At 42.8% G+C, this 19,745-nt stretch overlaps 1 protein-coding gene across 1 annotated transcript in view; it reads left to right on the top strand.

Moving 5' to 3' along the window:
- Saxo1 (stabilizer of axonemal microtubules 1) overlaps positions 1–19,745 on the top strand; it is a 94,279-nt gene that overhangs the window by 58,772 nt on the left and 15,762 nt on the right. The window contains exons 2-3 of the mRNA XM_051188148.1: positions 4,142–4,321; positions 12,681–12,883. Coding sequence (XP_051044105.1) covers positions 4,142–4,321; positions 12,681–12,883 — 383 coding nt within the window. The remainder of the gene's footprint in view (positions 1–4,141; positions 4,322–12,680; positions 12,884–19,745) is intronic.

Below are 19,745 nucleotides of genomic sequence, written 5' to 3'. Positions count from 1 at the left end.
GCTGGGCCCTCCCTCCCATATCAGTCATCAGTCAAGACAATCTCTCACAGACATGCCCACAGGCAATCTGATTGAGACAATTCTTCAAAGAGGCTCCCTTTTCCCAGGTGACTCTGAGTTGTATCACATGATCTGGTGCAGACCCGCACAGGCCCTGTGCATGCTGCCTCAGTCTCTGTGAGTGCATGTGTGCTTTGATCATATTGATTCAGAGGGCTTTGTTCTCCTGGTGTCCTCCATCCCTCTGACTCTTACTCTCTTTCTGCCTCCTCTTCCATGGGATTCCCTGAGCCCTGAGAGAGGGATTTGATAGAGACCTCATATGTAGGGCTGAGTGTCCCATGAGTAGTGCCTTGGTGTGGGTCTTCATCTCTGTTCCCATCTTCTGCAGAAGGAAGCTTCTCTGATGATGGCACCAAGCTGTTTCCCTGGCTGGAGATAAAACCACACTTGATCTTCAGTTACTACCTTTAGTTAGTAGTTTCAGTTTTGTGTGATTATCAATAAGGCTGTTAAAATATACATGTCAACTTTTTAATTTTGGACCTAACTGGTTAAACACTAAGGAATGTTTTTCTTTCTCAGTAAGACTATGTGTAGCTTTGAAAGAAGACTGGCCAGCCGAGGGCTAAGGGCTTAGTTCAGTCATGAGGCAGCACCGAGCTTTATCTAGAATCCTGCAAAACAAACAGGTAACAAGAAAGCCCACTCTTTAGCTGTGTACTTAAAAACATTTATTTACTTTTAGTGAGACAAGGTCCCTCCATGTAGCTCAGGTTGGCTTCAAATTTGAGTTTCTCTGACTTGTGCCTTGTGAGTGCAGGGAGCATGGTTTACCACTTTGCATCATTATCAGCAAAGAATTAGAGCTCCTGCTCTCCTGTATCCTCATGAATGGAAGTATCTTTACATTGAGCAGCCATGAACTCCTGGTCTCTCTCGCCTTTGATCCCATCCCCCATGTGCTGTCCCAGAGTACTGTGTTTTGATTTCTGTAATTAAATTTGATTTTTTGTAATTTAAATGTAAACAAAACTGTGTGTGGAGCTACAAGCCTGTAATCTCTCTTAGGAGGCCAAAGAGGTCAGTTAGGGCTATACAATAAGAACCAGTTAAAAGAAAAGTTAAAAATATTAATGTTATTTCTTGGTGTGGTTAAGGTAGAAATCACTGATGGGAAGTTTGTATGAAGATGTTGGTATTCTGCCTTCTTGCACCTGTCAGAATGGCTAAGAACAAAAACATAAATGACAGCTTATGCTATAAAGGCTATGGAGCAAGGGGAACACTTTCATTGCTGGTGGGGGTGCAAACTTGTACAGCCACTTTGGAAATCAGTGTGGTGGTTTCTCAGAAACCTGGGAATCAATTTACCATAAGACTCAGCTGTAGCACTCCTGGGCATATATCCAAAGGGTGCTCAGTCATACCACAGGGACACTTGCTCAACTATGTTCATAGCAGTGTTATTCATAGTAACCAGGACGTGGAAACAACCTATATGCTCTTCAGCTGAAGAATGGATAAAGAAAATGTGGTATATTCACTCAACTGAGTGAATGTACTTAGAGGAAAAAACAAACAAAACCAAACAAAATAAACCAACCAACCAAACAAACAACCCCACAAACAAACAAACAAACAAACAAACAAACAATGACATTATGAAATTTGCAGGCAAGTGAATGGAGCTTGAAATAAAGTCATCCTCAGGTAGCTGAGGCTCAGAAAGACAAACATGGTATGTACTCACTCATAAGTGGATATTAGGTGTAAATTCAAGGACAATAGATAGCCCCAGAGAGGCTAGGTAACAAGGAGGGCTTAAAGAGGGATGCATGGATTTCTCTGGGAAAGGGAAATAAATCTCCTGAGTAAACTGGGGGGGGGGGGTGGCAGGGCTGGGGCAATGGGAACATGAGTGATCAGACTGGGTGACTTAAAGATGTGATGGAGCAGGGAAAATGCAACAACAACAACAACAACAACAAAAGCCCCAAACCAAACCAAACCAAACCAAGACCAAAAAGATATTGGTATCTGTTGGTTTGCCAGCTCATGGGCATTGTGTCCGGATACATGAATAAGTTATACACTACTTATTGGAAGCTATAACAGCTGCCCTTTGTCCATCTGTAAGCAAACTGTTCCATTTTTTAACATGTAAAATGGGAAAGGCTAAATATAAATTATAACTTACAGAATTCATTTATAGCTCATCCAATTTTTATACTTAGTCATTTAATCAATAAATATTTCCCAAATGCTAACTATGTTCTAGTCAGGCTATTAGAGGCTGTACCAGGGAGGAGTTAGATGAACGTTCAGAGCTTGATGGATGAGGCGAGCATGAACAAGTGGTTAATGAGAGGAAGTATATGTTGGCACTTGGAAGGAAGAGGGAGGGTGGTGATCTGTGTCTTTAGAAATAAGATAGCCAGGGTATATTTTTCTGAGGATATAGCAATTGAGATGAGATTGGAAAGAATAGATGAGCGAAATTGCTCTATGAAATAGTTTGCTACAGTAAATTGTACTTGGTAGACTCACAACTGAGGCAGAGACTCTGCAGATGGCTCAGTGATCGAGAGCGCTTGCTGTGTAAGCCCAAGAACCTGTAAAGTTGGGTCTGGCTGCTTGTGCTTGTCATCCCAGTGTTGGCAGAGCTGGCCAGCCAGCCACATCAAAATAGTGAGCTTCTGGCTATAGAACAAGGTGGAGAGTGATGGGGAAATATCTAACATCCTGCTCTGGCTTCTGTGTGTGCATGGATGGGTGTGTGCTCTCTGTGTGCAGTGATGATACTCTGAACTAACCCAGGAACTCAGCTAGAAACCATGCCAGTTTGGCCTAGAGCCTTGGAGCACATCTATTGGAAAGAGTAGAATCTTGGCAGGAGTCAGAGAAGGGGAGGAGTGGAAGTCATGACTTTTGCAATGGAGGTCAGCAAACAGCAGTATGGCTGAAAGTGGCTGAAAGGGAGCGAGGGCTTCAGAGAAAGAAAGAGAACAGCCTGGAGGGCCTGGGAAGGCATGCTTAGGCTTCTGGACAGTTTCTGAAAGTAGAAAAAGGAGAAGGGATGCTTAGAAAAGCAGGCAGACTTAGCAGAGCAGCCATGAAGGGAGGCTCTGTAAACATGTTCTGAGTGAGGGGCTTCTGGGAAGGGAAAGTATATTACCTCATTAAAGGGATAATTATTTCTATCAACACTATGACTTCTGGTGAATCAGCTTTGGAGGAGGGGTAAGTTGGTGAACACATGTCCAGGTGATTGTTAAGTCCCACTAAATCCATTCTTAAGGGAGGGGACAGTCATATTTAATGTTCTGATCTTTAGAGCAGATCAGAATGCTGTTTCCACCCAGGGCCAAGGATAGCTCTTTTTGGCCAGGAGGGTTAAAAAGGGTACTTGTGTCTTCTTTTCTAGTGTTATAAATAGAAGTGGGGTCTATGGTGGACCTCAATGGCCTCTAAGGGTACTAATCCTTTTATAATTACCTAATATTCTCGTCTTTCCCCTGCAAGTGCTGAGACCCTAAAATTGTGAGCTGAAATTAACCCAAGGTCCAGTTCCAAAGCCATTCACCAGAGGGAATTGGTATCTGGACTGGAATCTATGTTGCACCCTAATGTGAAGCTTCCAGGTAGGGGTGCTCACTTAGGAGAAGAGGGGTGACAAATCAGAGCCTCCATCTGGCATCCCTGCCTATGACCAGGACAGGACCAAAGACATTTCTGGCTTCAGACCAAGGATAAAGGTGGAACTCCTGCCTTAGGGATCTGGAAGCTACCTGACCAATGTCTATCTCTGGTTTCTCAAAAGGGCAGTTGGGGTGTCCTTCAGAGGGTTTGACACTACCCTCTGATATGAACTATTTTAAACACTTTTACAAGCAATGTGACACGTGACAGCTGAATGTCAGCCATGCTTGTGAGTAATTTTATGATCCACATATTTTGATAAAATAATTGAAGTTATAGACTATTTTAAGTTTTGACATGCACATAATATGATAAAAGAAAGAAAAGGTTTAATTCTGAATTTTAATGGCATCAGTCAGTCTGGAGGACACAGCATTTTCAGATTGAATATACTCCTTCAAGAAAGAAACTAACCAAACTGTCTATGTATGTTTTGTAGGCGGCATCACTGTCCACATCTCCCTACGAAGATTTATGACAAAACAGAGAAACCATGTCTCCTCTCCGAGTACACCGAGAATTATCCTACCTACGAGTCTTACCTACCAAGACATTCCTTTAAACCCATACGGGTTTACCAGAAGGGAGATGTACCAATGGAAGGCCTGACCACATCCAGGTGAGGCAAACAGCGCTAATGAGGAAATGGGAGAGAAAGGCAGTAATGAATAGCGTGATGCCAAGATAATAGCATGCAGTGTTAGTGCAGTATGGGTGTGCGACATTAGTGTCTCAATGCTAGCATACTAGATATCTCTGGAAGATGGTCTTCTACTTGTTGGCTTGCTTAACTGTTCCCAAACACCCTCTTACTGAGAAAGAATTCCTCCTTGTTTAAGTGGGGGGGGGGTTAGGAGGCTAAATTGGTCTAATTAAAGGTGGGAAGTTGTATCAGAAGGAAAGAAGGAGAAGCCTGCTACTGAAAAGAGTGTTTTGCTTTCTGGCAGCTTCCGTAACAACGTGGGTGGTTAAAGAAAAGGACTGGTAATAAAGAATGGGTCCTTTTGATGTTATACTTTGGATTTTGAGTTAGAGACCCCACAAATGTTCAAGATACGCAAAGGACATATTTTTCAATTGTTTCCAATATACTCCAGTTGATTTCCAAAGTTGAGATTGGGTTCCAGGGCCAATTAGATGTGGAACTTCCTTTGTCAGTGTCATGGAGCTGGAGGCCCCCATTTCCAGGGGCCGGGGGAAATACTCAGCCTGAGGGTTCTGTGCTAACAAGACCATACATTTTCCATCGACACTTCTCTTAGTTGCCTCATGATGATGACGCTTGGCGATCTAGTGGAGTTGGGAACATTTGTGAGTGCAGTTGGGTGAGGTTGCAGACCCAGTTGTCAGTCTCCAGGTTAAACTTTCTGAACCATGATGTGTTCTCAGCCTCCCCTTTCCTCACTCCCCAAAGGCAGGGTTTCTGTGCTGTGGAGTTTACAGTGTACACCATTTGTTTCTTCACAGCACTTAGACATTACAGATGCCCGGACAACTTGCTGAATGTCTTCCTATCGCTCACCCTTGCATCATAATTTTGCATGGTTTTAATAATGATTCCAGGTGACCCAAGGTGGAGCATGACATCTTTCTCCCAAAATAATGGAAACTTCCTCTCTTGAGATTTTGACTTGGAGGTGTTCTTTTCTAAAAAACAGGTGCTGTCTTCTACACTCAAAGAAGCTATGTCTAGGTTAGGGCAGGAGGTCCCCTAGGAGAAGCAATGAAGCTAAGGGATTTCTGAACTTGGTAGGAATTACTGGTCAGGGGCATCTTGAGAATGGAGTGTAGCTGAGGGATTTCTCTGACACCAAGCAGTTGTAAATGATTTGGTTTTAAGCACAACTGTTCTAGCTCTTGATACATTTGAGCTGTAGGTTGAACTGCTTTTTCAACCTACAGCTTATTAAGTGATGTGAACTTTATAGGGCTTCATTTTGCTAACAGAACATAATTTCTAGGGTTCTAGAGCTTGAGGCAGAGACTGTGGGCTGCTCCTGAGCGAGCATTGCTTCTCATAAGAGATGTCAAGTCTACACCAAGGAGGAGTCCTCTGCACGTGTGTGAAGGTGCAGTGGTCCGAAAGTGTTGGGAGGTGACTTCAGACTTCATTTTCTCCTCCCAGGTGTAGCTGTTCTCCTTACACCAAGTTTTCAAGAAACAAAGATCACTTTATTGTGAGCTCAAAAGCACTAACTTCGGACAGCATTATAACAGAAAGGTGTTTTCTGTCCTAAAGTATAGGAAAGGGTGCTTGAGGCTCGGATGTTGGGAGGTGCTCTTGTTCATTGTCTAACTCTTCTGAGAAGGAACACACAACAACCCCCTGCGGTGGCAGGACCCCCCCCCCCCCCCCCCGCCCTCTCTTCCCAGCTCTGAGGCCCTACATACCCTCCTCTTTCCTGATGCTGTTTTGCAAATCATAAAATTAACCTCTGACCTGAGCTAAGTTATCTTTGCCTGTGTCATTTATAACAATAAAACCATTTCCCAGCAGGTGGACCTCAGTCAGAGCTACAGCAACAATAAATCCACTTTACATCAAGAGGTCCCTAGCTACTGAAAGAATTTCCCAAACCATTAATGATTACAGGGCTTTAAAAAGAGAAAGGGGTGGGACCCAGTTACTAACTGGGGAGGAAGAAAAGCAGACCTGGGGGCTGGGTAACCCTATCACAGGGCACTTATCATGCATAGGGTCCTAGGTTTAAGCCCTGAGCTGAGCCTTCAGGTTGGGGAGCAGGGGGAAGCTGACAGGGGATTGTTTCCCCTTTTATCATACCCTAGGAATAGAAACCAGGTACAAACTCACAGGGCAGTTGCTGTCCTGTACCTCAGTCTCAGTGCTCCTCAATCCATGCTTGCTGGGGTGATTTTCAGACTGGAAAAGTTGAACTACTTTCAGGAATGTAGAGCAGCCAGCCTCCGGAGGCTTTTAGGGGAAGGGGGTGTGTCACTCCATGTCTGTCTAACCTCTGGGTCTGCACGGATTGTCACCCATCTGTTCCCAGGACCCTTATTGCCATGGCACCTCGCTCATTTCCATGTCTACAGGTGAACTCTGCATAGTGTCCCACCTGCTGCATGAAATAGTCATTTGGTCCTGGCTTGGCTGAACTTGGTGATTAAGTCCAGACACAAAAAACACCTGGCTTCTGGAAAGGCTATCAGCGCGGCACGAGGCATGATTACAGCTGCACACAGCTCTTACTGACCATAAATTGTGGGGATTTAAAGCAGGTGTCAGAAGGGGGAATGCCTGCGATTTCCAGTCTTTCTTACTGGAAAACCCTTTTTTTTTTTCTTTTAAAAATTTGCAGCCTTTGGTAATTCTCTTGCAGAGGATTTGCCTTTAGTTCACCTAGCTCTGACATCAATTCATAAAGAAAGTTTGCATTTCTAGCCTCATTTCCCATTAGGCACATCACTGGGTGAAACACTTGGACCCCCACTTGGGACAGTATTTCTGTTACCTAAACCAACTTCAGCAGTGCTAAATAGTACCTTAAAAGGGAGTAGGACATGGGCAGAGTGGATTAGAGGTGTGTGTGCTCCTATGTATGTGTGTTTGTATGTGGGGAAGGGGGGAGAGAGGAACGAAGAAAGAGGGAGTGAGTGATGAATTTAGTTTAAGGGTAGGGGATGGGGATGGTGGGGTCAGGTAGAGTTAGAGGGGAGAGAGAGAGAGAAAGAGGAGGATTTGGCTTAAAGGCAGGGAGGGGACAGGGATGGTGGGGTGGAGTTGCTAATAGAGACTCTCGTTTACTGATAAGACTTATTGATAAATCAGGGGGTAAGATTAAGGGAGGAAAGAACTAAAAGAAAAGGGACATCAGGAAGGATGCGAGCAACGGTAATGAGTCTCGACAAGCTGGTTGAGCCCTCATTGCCTGTGGAGTCTGGACAGTGCTACTCAGAGCTACAGAGCTGGGGTTACCTGTGTGGCAGGATGGACTAACAAAGACACATAGATAAGGTCCTTAACACTTGGCTTGACGGCAGGACTTTGGAGCCGTTGACTTCTTTGGTGTGCATCCTTGATTGAGTTCCTGGACATCTTGTCCATTATTTCATTAAGAATCTTATGTCTCTGGTGTTCTATTTCTCTGTCTTAATCTTAACCATTTTTTTGTTCAGATTAGGTAGCTTTTAATCAGTTTATCTTCATGTTACAGAGGTGTTCTATTTTTCTCTAAGCACAGTGAATTATTTTTTCTGAGATAATGTATAATTTAGATTTTTGATTTTTAAAGATGAGGTCTCATTCTGTATCCCAGGCTGGCCTAAACTTACGATCATCCTTGATCCCCAAGTGCTGGGATTTGGGGATTATAAGGGTGTACCATCAGGCCTGGCTTTAGCTTTTTGTTTCCATTTGGTTCTATGGATACCAGCTTTTAGTTCTGTCAATTTCTAGCTCTTAATTTATTATGACTTCATTCTGCCTTTTCTCATTAAGTATAGTTAAAATAGCTGCTTTGAGATCTTCGCTATGTCCAGTGTCTAGTCTTCTTGAAATACATGGGTCACATTTTCCTGTAGAGTGTCAAGTCATTTTTGTACTGGTACTAGACAGTGTTATGAATATCACATTGGGAGACTTGCGACTTTTCTTTTTTACATTCTTCTGAAAATCATTTTTGTTTGTTTATCGAACAGGTAATTTTTGATTAGGCTCAAAGTGCAAATTCCATGTCTTGGGTGGCAGCCCAAATTCCCATTCTGCCTGCTTCTGGTGTATCAGGCAAGCAGGGACCAAGGCCCAGCCACTTATAGAACTTGGGCTTTAGCTTCTTCCTTTCTAAGATTGCCTCACATTTACTTTTCCGGGTTATTGTTATTCTTTCTTCCTTTCCTTTCCTTTCCTTTCCTTTCCTTTCCTTTCCTTTCCTTTCCTTTCCTTTCCTTTCCTTTCCCTCTCTCTCTCTCTCTCTCTCTCTCTCTCTCTCTCTCTCTCTCTCTCTCTCTCTCTGGCACAGACTGGTTTTAGCTGCTGCTTCTGGCTCAGGCTTGTGACTGCCTTCAGGCTGGAAGCTGTGACTCACAAGCAGTTCATGGAAACTGAAGTAGCAAAGACTGAGCCAGGGCTGTTCCTTCTCCCACCTGCTGGCTCCATCCCAGAACCTGTCTACTGGGCTGACTCCAGTCCTTTCCAGTAGTTTATACATGGTTTCTTCTAGACTTCATGGAATGGGGACAGATGTTAGGTTCTGCCACAGTGGGATTTGAGAAGCTGAGAGCAGAAGAGAAAGTATTGTATAATTCAGATCCTGAGTGGTTGTACTAGAATCCACTTGCTTCAGTGATGATGTCCCAGGGGATCAACGCTGGGAACAAGCTTTTAGTAGTTCTTCAAAGGGGTCTCTCTCAGTGTTCTGGAAAAGGCTCTCCAACCTAGCCTAGCATGATAGAATGGCCTCCTTAGAAGATGTCTTTTGAGTTGGGGAAGTTTGGAAATTGCATATGGAAATTACATATGGAAATTACCAAATAAATCAAAGACGAAGAGTACACCCCCACCCTGATGAGAGGAGATTGTAAGAGGACAAATCATGAGAGGCGGGTTGACTGATGCCAAGGAAAGAGATTCTTAAACACAATTTTGAGGGTAGACACCATGACTAATTTGTCTATGCAGCAGGCTAAGGGCAAGAGAGACTGATTCTGAGATGCCTTGGCTAGCATGTTGAGTAGAATTGCATTTGCTGGTTGGGGAATGTGTGGGTGAAGGGAAAGTCTTGTGGACCCTTTCTAGAGGAGAGAGGGGATGAGGGAGGTACAGGAGAAAATAGTGTGCACAAATGTGTGTGTGCATGTGTGCACATACACCATATTTTGTTTTTTCTTTTAAATATGGGAGAGACTAGGGCAAGTTTAAATACTGGCAGAAAGGAGACAATAGGGGAAAGATGTGAAGCCATAGGCTAGGAGATGAAGTTCCCAGAGGGCAATTTAGGGGAACGGTTGCAGAGAGAGAATGTACTTTGGCAAAATGGAGGGATGTCCCCTAAAATTACATTTTAATGTGATTGATTCCTTGACTGCTATAATAAGTTCTGAAATTTGCACACATACTAAACTACTAAAAAAAGTTACTGTTGCTTGGCTCCTGTGAAAATTCTCCATTCCCCACTTCCAGGCAAGTGATTTTCATTAGCACTTATGCAATTTCTTCTTTCCTTTCCCCCTGTTCTTGCCCAACACCTTACTTTAGCTTAGCCAAATGATTTGAAATGAAGTTGCTGTAACTTCCCCAGCAGGGTCACTTTAACCTGTGCTTAATTCTAGTTTAACTCTTGGCTTCCCATGCTGGATAGCTTTTATACCTACCTGAAGGAAGCTGACATCTGTGACCTTTTTCTTCTTTATTCATAGTCACTGTGAGGCTAAACACTGGGAAACATACCACGGGAAGAGAGGAGCCATTGAATGTTGAAAAAAAAATTGTTAAATTTAAGCAATTCCTGGGAAGAGTAAAATAAATTCTTTTGGTAGAACTTGAAGGCTGTAAGATTATGTGTGATTGGGGACATGCAATTATAATGTGGGTAATGATAGGTTTCAGTGAGTACTCCCAACATAAAAATCTAATGAGGAAACACAGAAATTCTGGTAAAATTCACTCTCTTCAGCCATTGAGACTGTTTTTTTGGGCCAGATACAAATGAATCAAACTTGAAATTTAAAAATAATCTTCCCTTGAGGTAAGAGACTCTTCCTCCCCGATCATTTGCCTTCTCTATAGCTGGTAGGTAAATACAAATACAGATGCACATTGATAGTATAATTTGGATTTTGTATGGAAGGAGATTTAGTAATAAATCCATTCCCTAAATGTGGCTCATAAGACATCTTATGTGTCTGCTTCTGTCTTTGTGGAACAACTTGAGGACAGCCCCTGAGCTGGTGAGTTTGTGAGCATTCCTTAGATTCCTGTGGATGAACCGGAAAGGGACATCAAGCCTGCTTCAGCTTTTAGTGTCTGGAGACCCTTGGAAGGTGGCACCTTGGAGGAGAAGTAGGATTTTTAGGGCAGTCGTAAGGCCTTAGCATGGGTGGCAGGCCTGAGCATGCAAGCTTACACATCTGACTTTGCTCCTCAGTGCTGGCCTTTGGTATCTGCTGCTATTTCTTGGAAATGCAGAGGGACCATAGCTCGGTTAGCCATCATTGAACATAGGTAAGGTCACCTCAGAATCCCACTTAAGTCCTGGGAGTGGAGAGCCCTTAGCTTCCCTTAGGAATGTTCTCTTCAGAAGATAAACTTTCAGCAGGAAGTTACCTCTCAGCTTGACTGGATTTCAGATGCGGTTTCAGGTGTTTTCAGGGATCTGTCTGTGCAGCCCATGGAGGCATAGTGTCTCCTTATGTCTTGCTGCAATTGGTGGAGAATTGAGCAGTCACTATGTGAGGGTCCTTAATCTAATCTAAGAAGAGTAAAAATGTGGAGCTGACCCCCCACCCCCCGCACTTCTTGTTTAGTTTCTTGTCAGCTTGTTCCTGCCATAACTCCCATTTATATCATTAGCTTCCAGATGCTGGGGCCATCAGTGTCCCTTTGCTGTTAGCCCAGCCCCAGGGAAGGCAGCTTAGGCTGCAGATGGATGCTGTTCTTGCTACTAAGATATATTTTGAGATGTGCCTAGAGGGTGTTATGGGAGTTCAACGGAAGCATCTCCCATTTCCAACTTGCAGCCCCAAAGAGACTAATTCTCCTGCTTCCACACTCCTTCATCCCACCAAGCATGCTCAGGACCTGCTTTGGGGTTACTGGCAACCCTGTGTATAATTCATGCAAGACAGGTTACAGTAGAGCATGTCACCCTTGCTACTCAAGCATGGCTCAGTAATGCCACACCAGGTTTCAGCCTGGAAGTAGGTTTTATTAGTGCTTAGCCTAATGTTTTCCTGTCTGGGAACCTTTCCCTTTCATTGACAAGGCTGTTCAAGCAAGCATGTGTAGGGAAAGATCTACTTTCCCCTTGTCCTATTTGGCCAAATGGGATCCAGGAAAAAGCAGTTTGTTTGGGGAGGAACTGGTAGCATGGAGATTTGGGCAGTGGAGACTGTGGCAATGGGCAATATAGTCCTGACTCAGTTGGGCGTGGCCAGGGAGCTCCTGGTGATGGGTAGGTACCACCTGGGCCTGTCCTAACTGGCTGATTTGGGAAGGGATGACTTTGTTCTGGTGTAAAACATCCTGTGGTTTTGATTTTGTTTTCTTACTCTTGGACACAATGGGGGCACCAACCACAGCAGATAGCAAAGAAATGAAGACTTTGTGTCTTACTGCATTTTTCCTCTTCTGGGTTTTCTGTAAGGCTGAGTAGAGGAGATAAATGTTAGCAGAAGACGTTACTGAGAACAGAGAGAAAATGGAATAAATCTGAAAAACAGATGTTAGCCTCACATGAAGGGTTGGATGCAAGGCAGGTGGGGTATTAGCTGCAGAACAGGCCTCCTTCTCAATGATCTTTGTGGTTGACACAAGGTGTGGGTAGGGAAGTAAGTCAGGGGACAGGTCTGGGACAACCTGTAAATTGTACTAGAGAGCTGGGTTTTATCTGGAAGACATTTTAAGCTGGTGGGCAAGCTCATCTTATTTTTATTCAGCATTTATTCTGGATGCACCAAGGCAATTGAAGCAGAAGCAGTAATATTGGGGCAAGGTTGTCATGTGGCCAAAGTAAAAAATGGCTAGGATCTTGACCAAAGGGCAAAAAATCCCCAATGAGGTAGAGGGGCTATTCCTTATGAATGAATGATAAACTCTGTGGCTTTGAGGGGAGGAGTCAAGGATGACACACCAGGAGTCAAGGGGTCAAACATGGGCCAAAAATGAATTATAGTGTCATGTTTCAGAGTAGAAGAGAGAGGAAAACGTAGGGAGTAGAAAATTCAGTTACTGTGAGTAGAGTAGACAACACTGTCTTCTCCCAAGCAAGGACCCAAATGACATGTGCTTTTTCTTCTCCCAGGAGAGATTTTGGGCTTCACAAAATGATACCAGTGAAATTCCATCAACATGACCCATACATTCCAAGCGAAGAGAGTATGGATTTACTCACAACGTATAAACACGATTTTAACTACCTCCCTGTCTGTCAAATTGGCTCCATCAAACCCCGGGACAGTAAATTTCTGAATGGTGACAAGATACAGTATCTGCCTACTTACAAAGGTGAGAGAAGGGTTTTGGAGAGGACAAGCCACACCTATAGACCCACTAAGAAATGGTTACATGTGCACCACCTTAGGGAAAAGGTCAACACACCACTTCCTGTCAGCCAAAATCCAGCTCACAGCCTATTTTTGTACAGATGGAAAGCTAAGAATGGCTCTATAATTTTCTCTAACTGAAAAAAAAATTACTTTAGGACATAGTGAAAATTGTGATATTCAAAGTTTACTACTGACAGGCACATTATATTGGAACACAGCCATCTCCAATCTTTTATGCTTCTACCATGGTTGTTTCCATGCTCTAGCCGTAAAGCTGGGTGATCACGGCAGAGACTCCACAGAAAGCAGGGATGTAGGTCGCCTTGACTTTGTATTTTATGATCCTTGCCTTAGCTTTTTGTTTGACTCCTACAGTGGGGACTCTGTTCAAATTTGATTGTTTCATTTCATCTACCTAAAAAAAATTTGAAATGTAACATACATACAAAAAGTGCATTATAATCACACAGGCTGATGGATTTATATTAGACATACACAGACAGTGCTTGACCAAGAAATATTTTTTCCACAGAAGTGGAACACATACATTGGGTTGACTTTTTTCTTTTTGCTATGCTGGGGACTAAACCCAAAGCCTTCTGAATGCCAGACAAGTGTTCTACTACTGAGCTATATTTCCTGCCCCATTATACTCCACCATAATAATTTAATATTATGAATTAGTTTTTCCAAGTTTTAACTTTTATGTGTTAGATTTAGTCTTTTAAAAATGTGTATTTTAAGTTGATATATAATAGTTACACCCACTTATAGGGTATTTTGATACATATGTGTATTGTGTAAGGTTTCTAAAAATGTATTTACTTTTAATTTATGTATTTAATTTGCTTTTGATTTGTGTATATGTGAGTATAAGCCATGTGTAGGTATGCCCAAGAAAGCCAGAAGGACTCTGCATCTCCTGGAATCGGCATTACAGGTGGTTGTACAATATGGATGCTGGGAACTGAACTCATGTCCTCTGGAAGAGCAGGAAATGCTCTTAACCACTGAGACATGTCTCTAGCTCCTATTTTTAAGATTGTTATTTTTTTTCTGTGTAATATTTTTGTCCTAAGTATGCTGTGCCAGAAACACAGATACATTTATATCTCTTCATAGTGCTTTGCTGAAAAACAATTTATAAGTTACTTTGGATTGATTGGTTGCACATGGCCAATTAGTTTTGATTTCCTTTGAAGCTAGCCAGGGAAAACACAGTATCTTTTATTCGAATCCAATTACTGCTATTAACTCTCAGATCATGCATTACACATCACTCAGCAATTGTAGCTCTCTATATGTAGGCTTCAAAATGATTGCAAAAGAGCCTAGGAGGCAATGGAGACTTTCCCTTTGGTAAGGTAGAGAACTGTTGCAGATGCACAGTCTTTGTAGGTGGTTAGGTATATTATTAACCAGTCCAGTTAGAGAGCTGTTGCAGGGTCTACAGAGCCAAGCTCCAGAGGTGTGGAAGCTTCAGAGGTGCAGGCAGTAGAGGTGTAGGACAGGTCCTGATGGGAGACAGGATGTACGGATGGACTAGTGCTTTATTTGGCCTCATCAAGCAGTGGGGACCATGCTGGGCTTGAAGTCAAGGAGACAGGTGGGAGTTCTTTGCTGGTGGATCTCTTGAAGGACATACTGCGAGGCCAGATGACAGGTCTATAGGGCCGTTGCCACTGCTGTGTTATGATCCTATTCTTTTTGGTGCTCAAGTGAGGGTATTACATTTTTGGTTGGTCTTCTTAGGTCTGATAAGTTCTTGGGCCTGTTTTTCTGATATGGTCTTTACAAAGATTTATTTACTTTTATGTATATGAATGTTTTTCCGAGTGTATGTATGAGCATCATGTGGGTGGGAGGAACTGAATCTAGGTGCTCTGGATGAGCAGCCAGTGTTCTTCACCACGAGCCATTCCTTAGCCCCCTGGTTTTAGTATATCCATGTACTTCCACATTCCATGCTATATGGTTAATTTACAGGTGGTATCTTTGTACTTTGAGGGGCAAGTTGTCATTCGTATATCATGTTAGTGCTGAACAAGTGGCTCAGCAAGAACAACAAGAAAACGTGTGCAGAATCATCCTCGTTCTGCCTTTGCACTCAAAAGAGTCACCCAGGGCAAGGCACAGCCTAGAGGTACTGTCTCCTGCAATATGGAGTAACCCTGGTCTCTATAGTTTTAATCAGGGAAGCATACCTGTCTTCTCAAACATCTCTGGGGTGAGGAGGGCGGAGGCGTAAAAACACTCAGAAATCCTCTTTATTCTTGCCTTTTATTTTCACTGGCATATATTAATTGCACAAAGAAACAGGTTTCATTATGGCCCTTTCTAAATACACATGCATCATATACTTTGACCATCTTCACCTCTCTGTTACCCTCCCTTGTCCACACCTCCCCACTCCTACTGGGGACTGTAGGAGTACTCCTGTTCCAAATATTTCCCCTTCTTTTTGTCTGATGCTTTTGAAATGCACACATTTCATTTGGTATTTGTTACGTGCTAGGCGTGGTGAAGGAGCATAGTGACCAGTCTTTGACCTTTCAGTAGGGAGATGAGCTATGCAGTCCTGCAGATTGGGCTGGCAACGTAGCAGTCCCCACTCTGTGGCACACATCCACCGAGCCTGAGGTCAGGGAGCGAGAAAGTGGGCTTATCATCAGTAACTCTTCATGCTTGTGGTGCATCCTGTTGGCCCAAGACAAGCTAAACAGTTCGTGTGGAACATTTTGGGGGCCTCTGGGAGTGTGATAAGAGTCAAGCATGTGGGTGGGGGGTGAGGCAGCGGAGGAGGGAGGATGAATTTTCCTTAAGGGGCTGCAATCCATTTGTCAGGGAATCCTGTGTGTTTCTGGTCTTTTCTCCTTAGTTCTGGAACTGATTCTGAGGTGGCCTGGACTATGCCCTTTGACTCATCTTTTGTGTCTGCATCTTTCTCTATTCTATAGCGACCTTCTGTCAAAGCCACGATCTGGATGTTATTATACTGTGAAATGGCCCACCTATGATGGGTTTGTGAACTGGTTTGCTGTCTTGCCTACACCCATGAAGGCAGTACTGCTGGAACCTCTGGGTCAGTGACACTTCAGCCTTTTCTCCACCATCAGCTCTCCTGTTTGTCTTCCCTGATGTTTCACTGCAGCATGCTTTTAGCAACGTTTCAAACTTTCTCTTCTATTGTGCTGTTGATCCTCTAACCAAACCCCAGTTCTGCCTCCTTAGGTCTGCACTGGAGTATTTACTCTGACCTCTCAGCTTACATCCATTCCTAAGCTTCATTTGAGCCAGGAAGCCTTAGAAGATGAAACCTCACCCCTTGCTCTTTTAGGTCCCCTCAGTTGTTATGGATCTTAACATAAGATGCTAAATCTGTACTGACTCCTCTGTGGCTGTGTAGGTTCTGGCACCTGCTGCCCCTAGTCCCTCTGTTTCTGCCTCTAGTAGCTTCCTCAGCTCCCTTCTGCTCTACCTTTACCGCCAGAGGACGTTGTCAGTGTGATTGCCTCTGTGGGGGCATACTCCTCCTTCAGCTAGTGGCTGCAATGACATTTTGTCAGAGGCTTTCCCAGACCCCCTATGTCAGACCACACATTCTGAGCGTACCTCAGCACACCTCTAATTCTTGTATTCAAACTTTGCTTCCTTGGACAGACTGAAAGCACCTCTCTTCCTTCACCCAAATTATTTGTGCTTTTTTCAATTTATTTTTGTGTTTTGAGATATGGTCCCATTATGTAGCCTTGACTGGCCTGGAACTCACTAGATCAGGCTGACCGGAACTCATAAAGATCTGTCTCTTGCCTCCCAAGTTCTGGGATTAAAGGCATGTACCAACCACCATATTCATTGCTATTTTTTTTGCAAATTAAAAAAGAAATATATAATCACATCATTTCCTTCTCCATCTCCTTATAATTGCTGTCATATACCCCTTTCCCTCTCAGATTCATGTCTCTTTTTCTTTAATTATTATTGGTACACACACACACACACCATACAACTTGATGAGTGTTTGGTGATTATATATATATAACATATATATATATATATATATATATATATGTGTTATATATATATAACATATATATATATATATATATATATATATGTGTGTGTGTGTGTGTGTGTGTGTGTGTTTGTGTGTGTATGCATGTATAGATGTATATATATGCAGAAATTATAAAAGTAAATACAAATGTAGAAATGGTAAGAGTAAACACTAGGCTCAGTCCCTTCTCCCTCCAGTCTTCCTCTACGCCTCCTTTGTCCATCTCAAACAACCCCCATGTAAAACCATAGACTGCACATTCCAACACTGAAACTTAACCTTGGCTTATATTAAGATGGAACAGTCCTACTTCCTTTTCCTCTTTAAAATTTTAGATGTCTGTCAATCAATTGCCTACTGGAATAGAATTAGTAAATTATCAGTCAAACACCAGTTAGATTGCTTTCGACTAGGCATGCGTCCATGGCAGCTCCACCCCCAACTTCAAGTTGCTTTCCTCATTTCCCTACGTTTAAAAACAAGTATGTAGTGTATGTAGCAGACTCAGAAGTGCTTGTTTGTAGCCTCCATGTCATAAGAGTTCTTTTTAAAAATAACACCATCTTATCCATTTACAATGCTGTGAAAACAAAACTGAGAGCACATATAAACAGTAAGTGATTTCTCACAGTGATGGATGTTGGGAAGTCAATGATTTGAGGCATCAGTAGGTTCAGCAGGTTCCGAGACTGGCAAGAGCTCGCTCTGAGTTCCAAGATGGTATTTGGTTGCATTGCCTTCACAAGGTGAAAGGAAGGGAATAAGGGGCCTGAGTGAATTCCCCCCAGCTCCTTTAAGGGAATACTCCATTCATGAGGATAGTCATGAGCTGAATCATTTCTCCAAAGGTCCTTGCCTTCATACCACTACAGTAGAGATTAAAGTTTAGTATTTGCATTTGGAGTGGAAGGTGTGATTCAGACTTTAACAAACGTTTATATTTTTAAAAATGTCAATAGTTTATTTGATCTCTTCTATGACATCATGGCTTACAAAGCTGTGCCTTAAATTCCCAATATCCATTCTCAGCATTTTAGGACAGGGAACCATAACAAAGGTGTATAAGGGAAGGAGTAAATGAGTGAATAGTTATGAACTTTTAGGGCTCCAGATGAGTGTTTGGCAATAGTTATATCGAAATCCCCATCCTTCCAATGACTCCACAGGTCCAAGCCAGGAGCAGGAATGAGGTTTGGGGAAGGACCATGACATTTATCTTGCCCTTGGGCCAGTTCTGAACCACTTTCTGAACATAGAGGTACCATGACCTAGCTTCATTTCTTGGTTTATTGCCCCTTGAGTGACTTAAGTCCTGTGAAAATTTGCTGCCTTATTGAGTCTTTCCCCAGTAATCTTTACAATTTCTGACCATATATTATGGTCTGTCTTTCCAAAGAGGTCTGTCAAGGAAAGAAACCAAAGACTTCGGTAATTAAATATGTGGATTTCAATGGATGACATGCTTATGTATTTTGTTTATATTAGTTCTGTGAGGAAAATATTCAAACTTTTAATTTTCTGCTCATGTCCAGTACATTTCCTCTGGTGAGAGAGAGAGGAGAGAGAGGGAGAGAGGAGAGAACTCACCAATAAAAAAAAATGCTCAGCAGCATTTGGTTGTAATTTGTGACATTTTCAAAACACCGTGCAATTGAAAAGATTGAGAGTGTAATTACCTGATGCTCAGCTTTAGGCTTAGTGAAGTTTTCTTTTCTTTTCTTTTTTTTTAAGGACATTATTATTGAATGGAATCCCGTTTAAAGAGGTTCTTGCCAATTACCCACATGACACTGGCCCTGAAGGGCTTTACTGGTGTGTGAATAGTTTGTCATGTGGAATCCTGATATATATATATATATATATATATATATAATAGTTGCTGGTGGGGGAAGTCAGGACGCTGAATAATAATGTGGTTTCAACTATGTTGTTGGTTATCAGGAGTCTCATGAGGCAAGTTTGAGCTTAGGAACCTGTTTTCTTAACACGTCATCCATCAGAGAAGAGGGCGAGGGAAGTTCTGTTCCACTCACCCTTAAGCATCTCACGGCAATGTAAGGGTATCTGCAGGTAGATGCCTTATTCCAGGGCGGCCTGACATGTGGATTGAACATGTGGTTTGTATTCAGCAAGATGGTTCCCGGTAAGGCCCCCTAATGCTTTCAAGATGCTGATAGAGCCATTAATGGTTCTTGGAGAAAGACTAGATTTTCAATTAAAATGAAGCCAATTTTAAAGAACTAGTTGGTAGTATTACTGGCCTCAAATAAATTTAGGGGTATACCTGGGGGCGGGGTATGTCAGAGTTTCTGGAGCAGTAGAAGCTTAGTAACCCCCCCAATAAAAAAGCAATGATAAAACTTGACAAGGTGGTAGAATCAAATGTTGTGTCTGGAAATCAACCAAAGGCATAGGACAGATTGAGAGCATTTATTTAAGAGAAGTGATTGACTTATGAACAGTGGGCATCAGTAGGGTTTTAGCCTGGAGCTATTTCTGTCAGCTTGCCCTCTACTCCCTGTTCCATTTGTGTGATAGCTCTGCTGGGGAGTGAAGACTGGGGGAAAAGGCTAGAAGGGTCTGAGCTGATTTTAAAGAGAACTTTAACCAGGAAAAGTTTAGTAATGAGACAACCATTCAGAGCCCACAGCTTGTGCAACTAGTCCTAGGTTCACAGAAATAATTGTGGTGAGCAGCAGATTAACAGATGAGTGAGAAATTTCATAGGGAGAAACACACAGGCTGCCTTGATGAGCTCCGACAC

This window comes from Phodopus roborovskii, unplaced genomic scaffold (assembly GCF_943737965.1).
Source record: "Phodopus roborovskii unplaced genomic scaffold, PHOROB, whole genome shotgun sequence".
NCBI lineage: Eukaryota > Metazoa > Chordata > Mammalia > Rodentia > Cricetidae > Phodopus > Phodopus roborovskii.
Note: the sequence above shows the minus strand (reverse complement) of the source record. Positions and strands in the feature narration are given on the sequence as shown.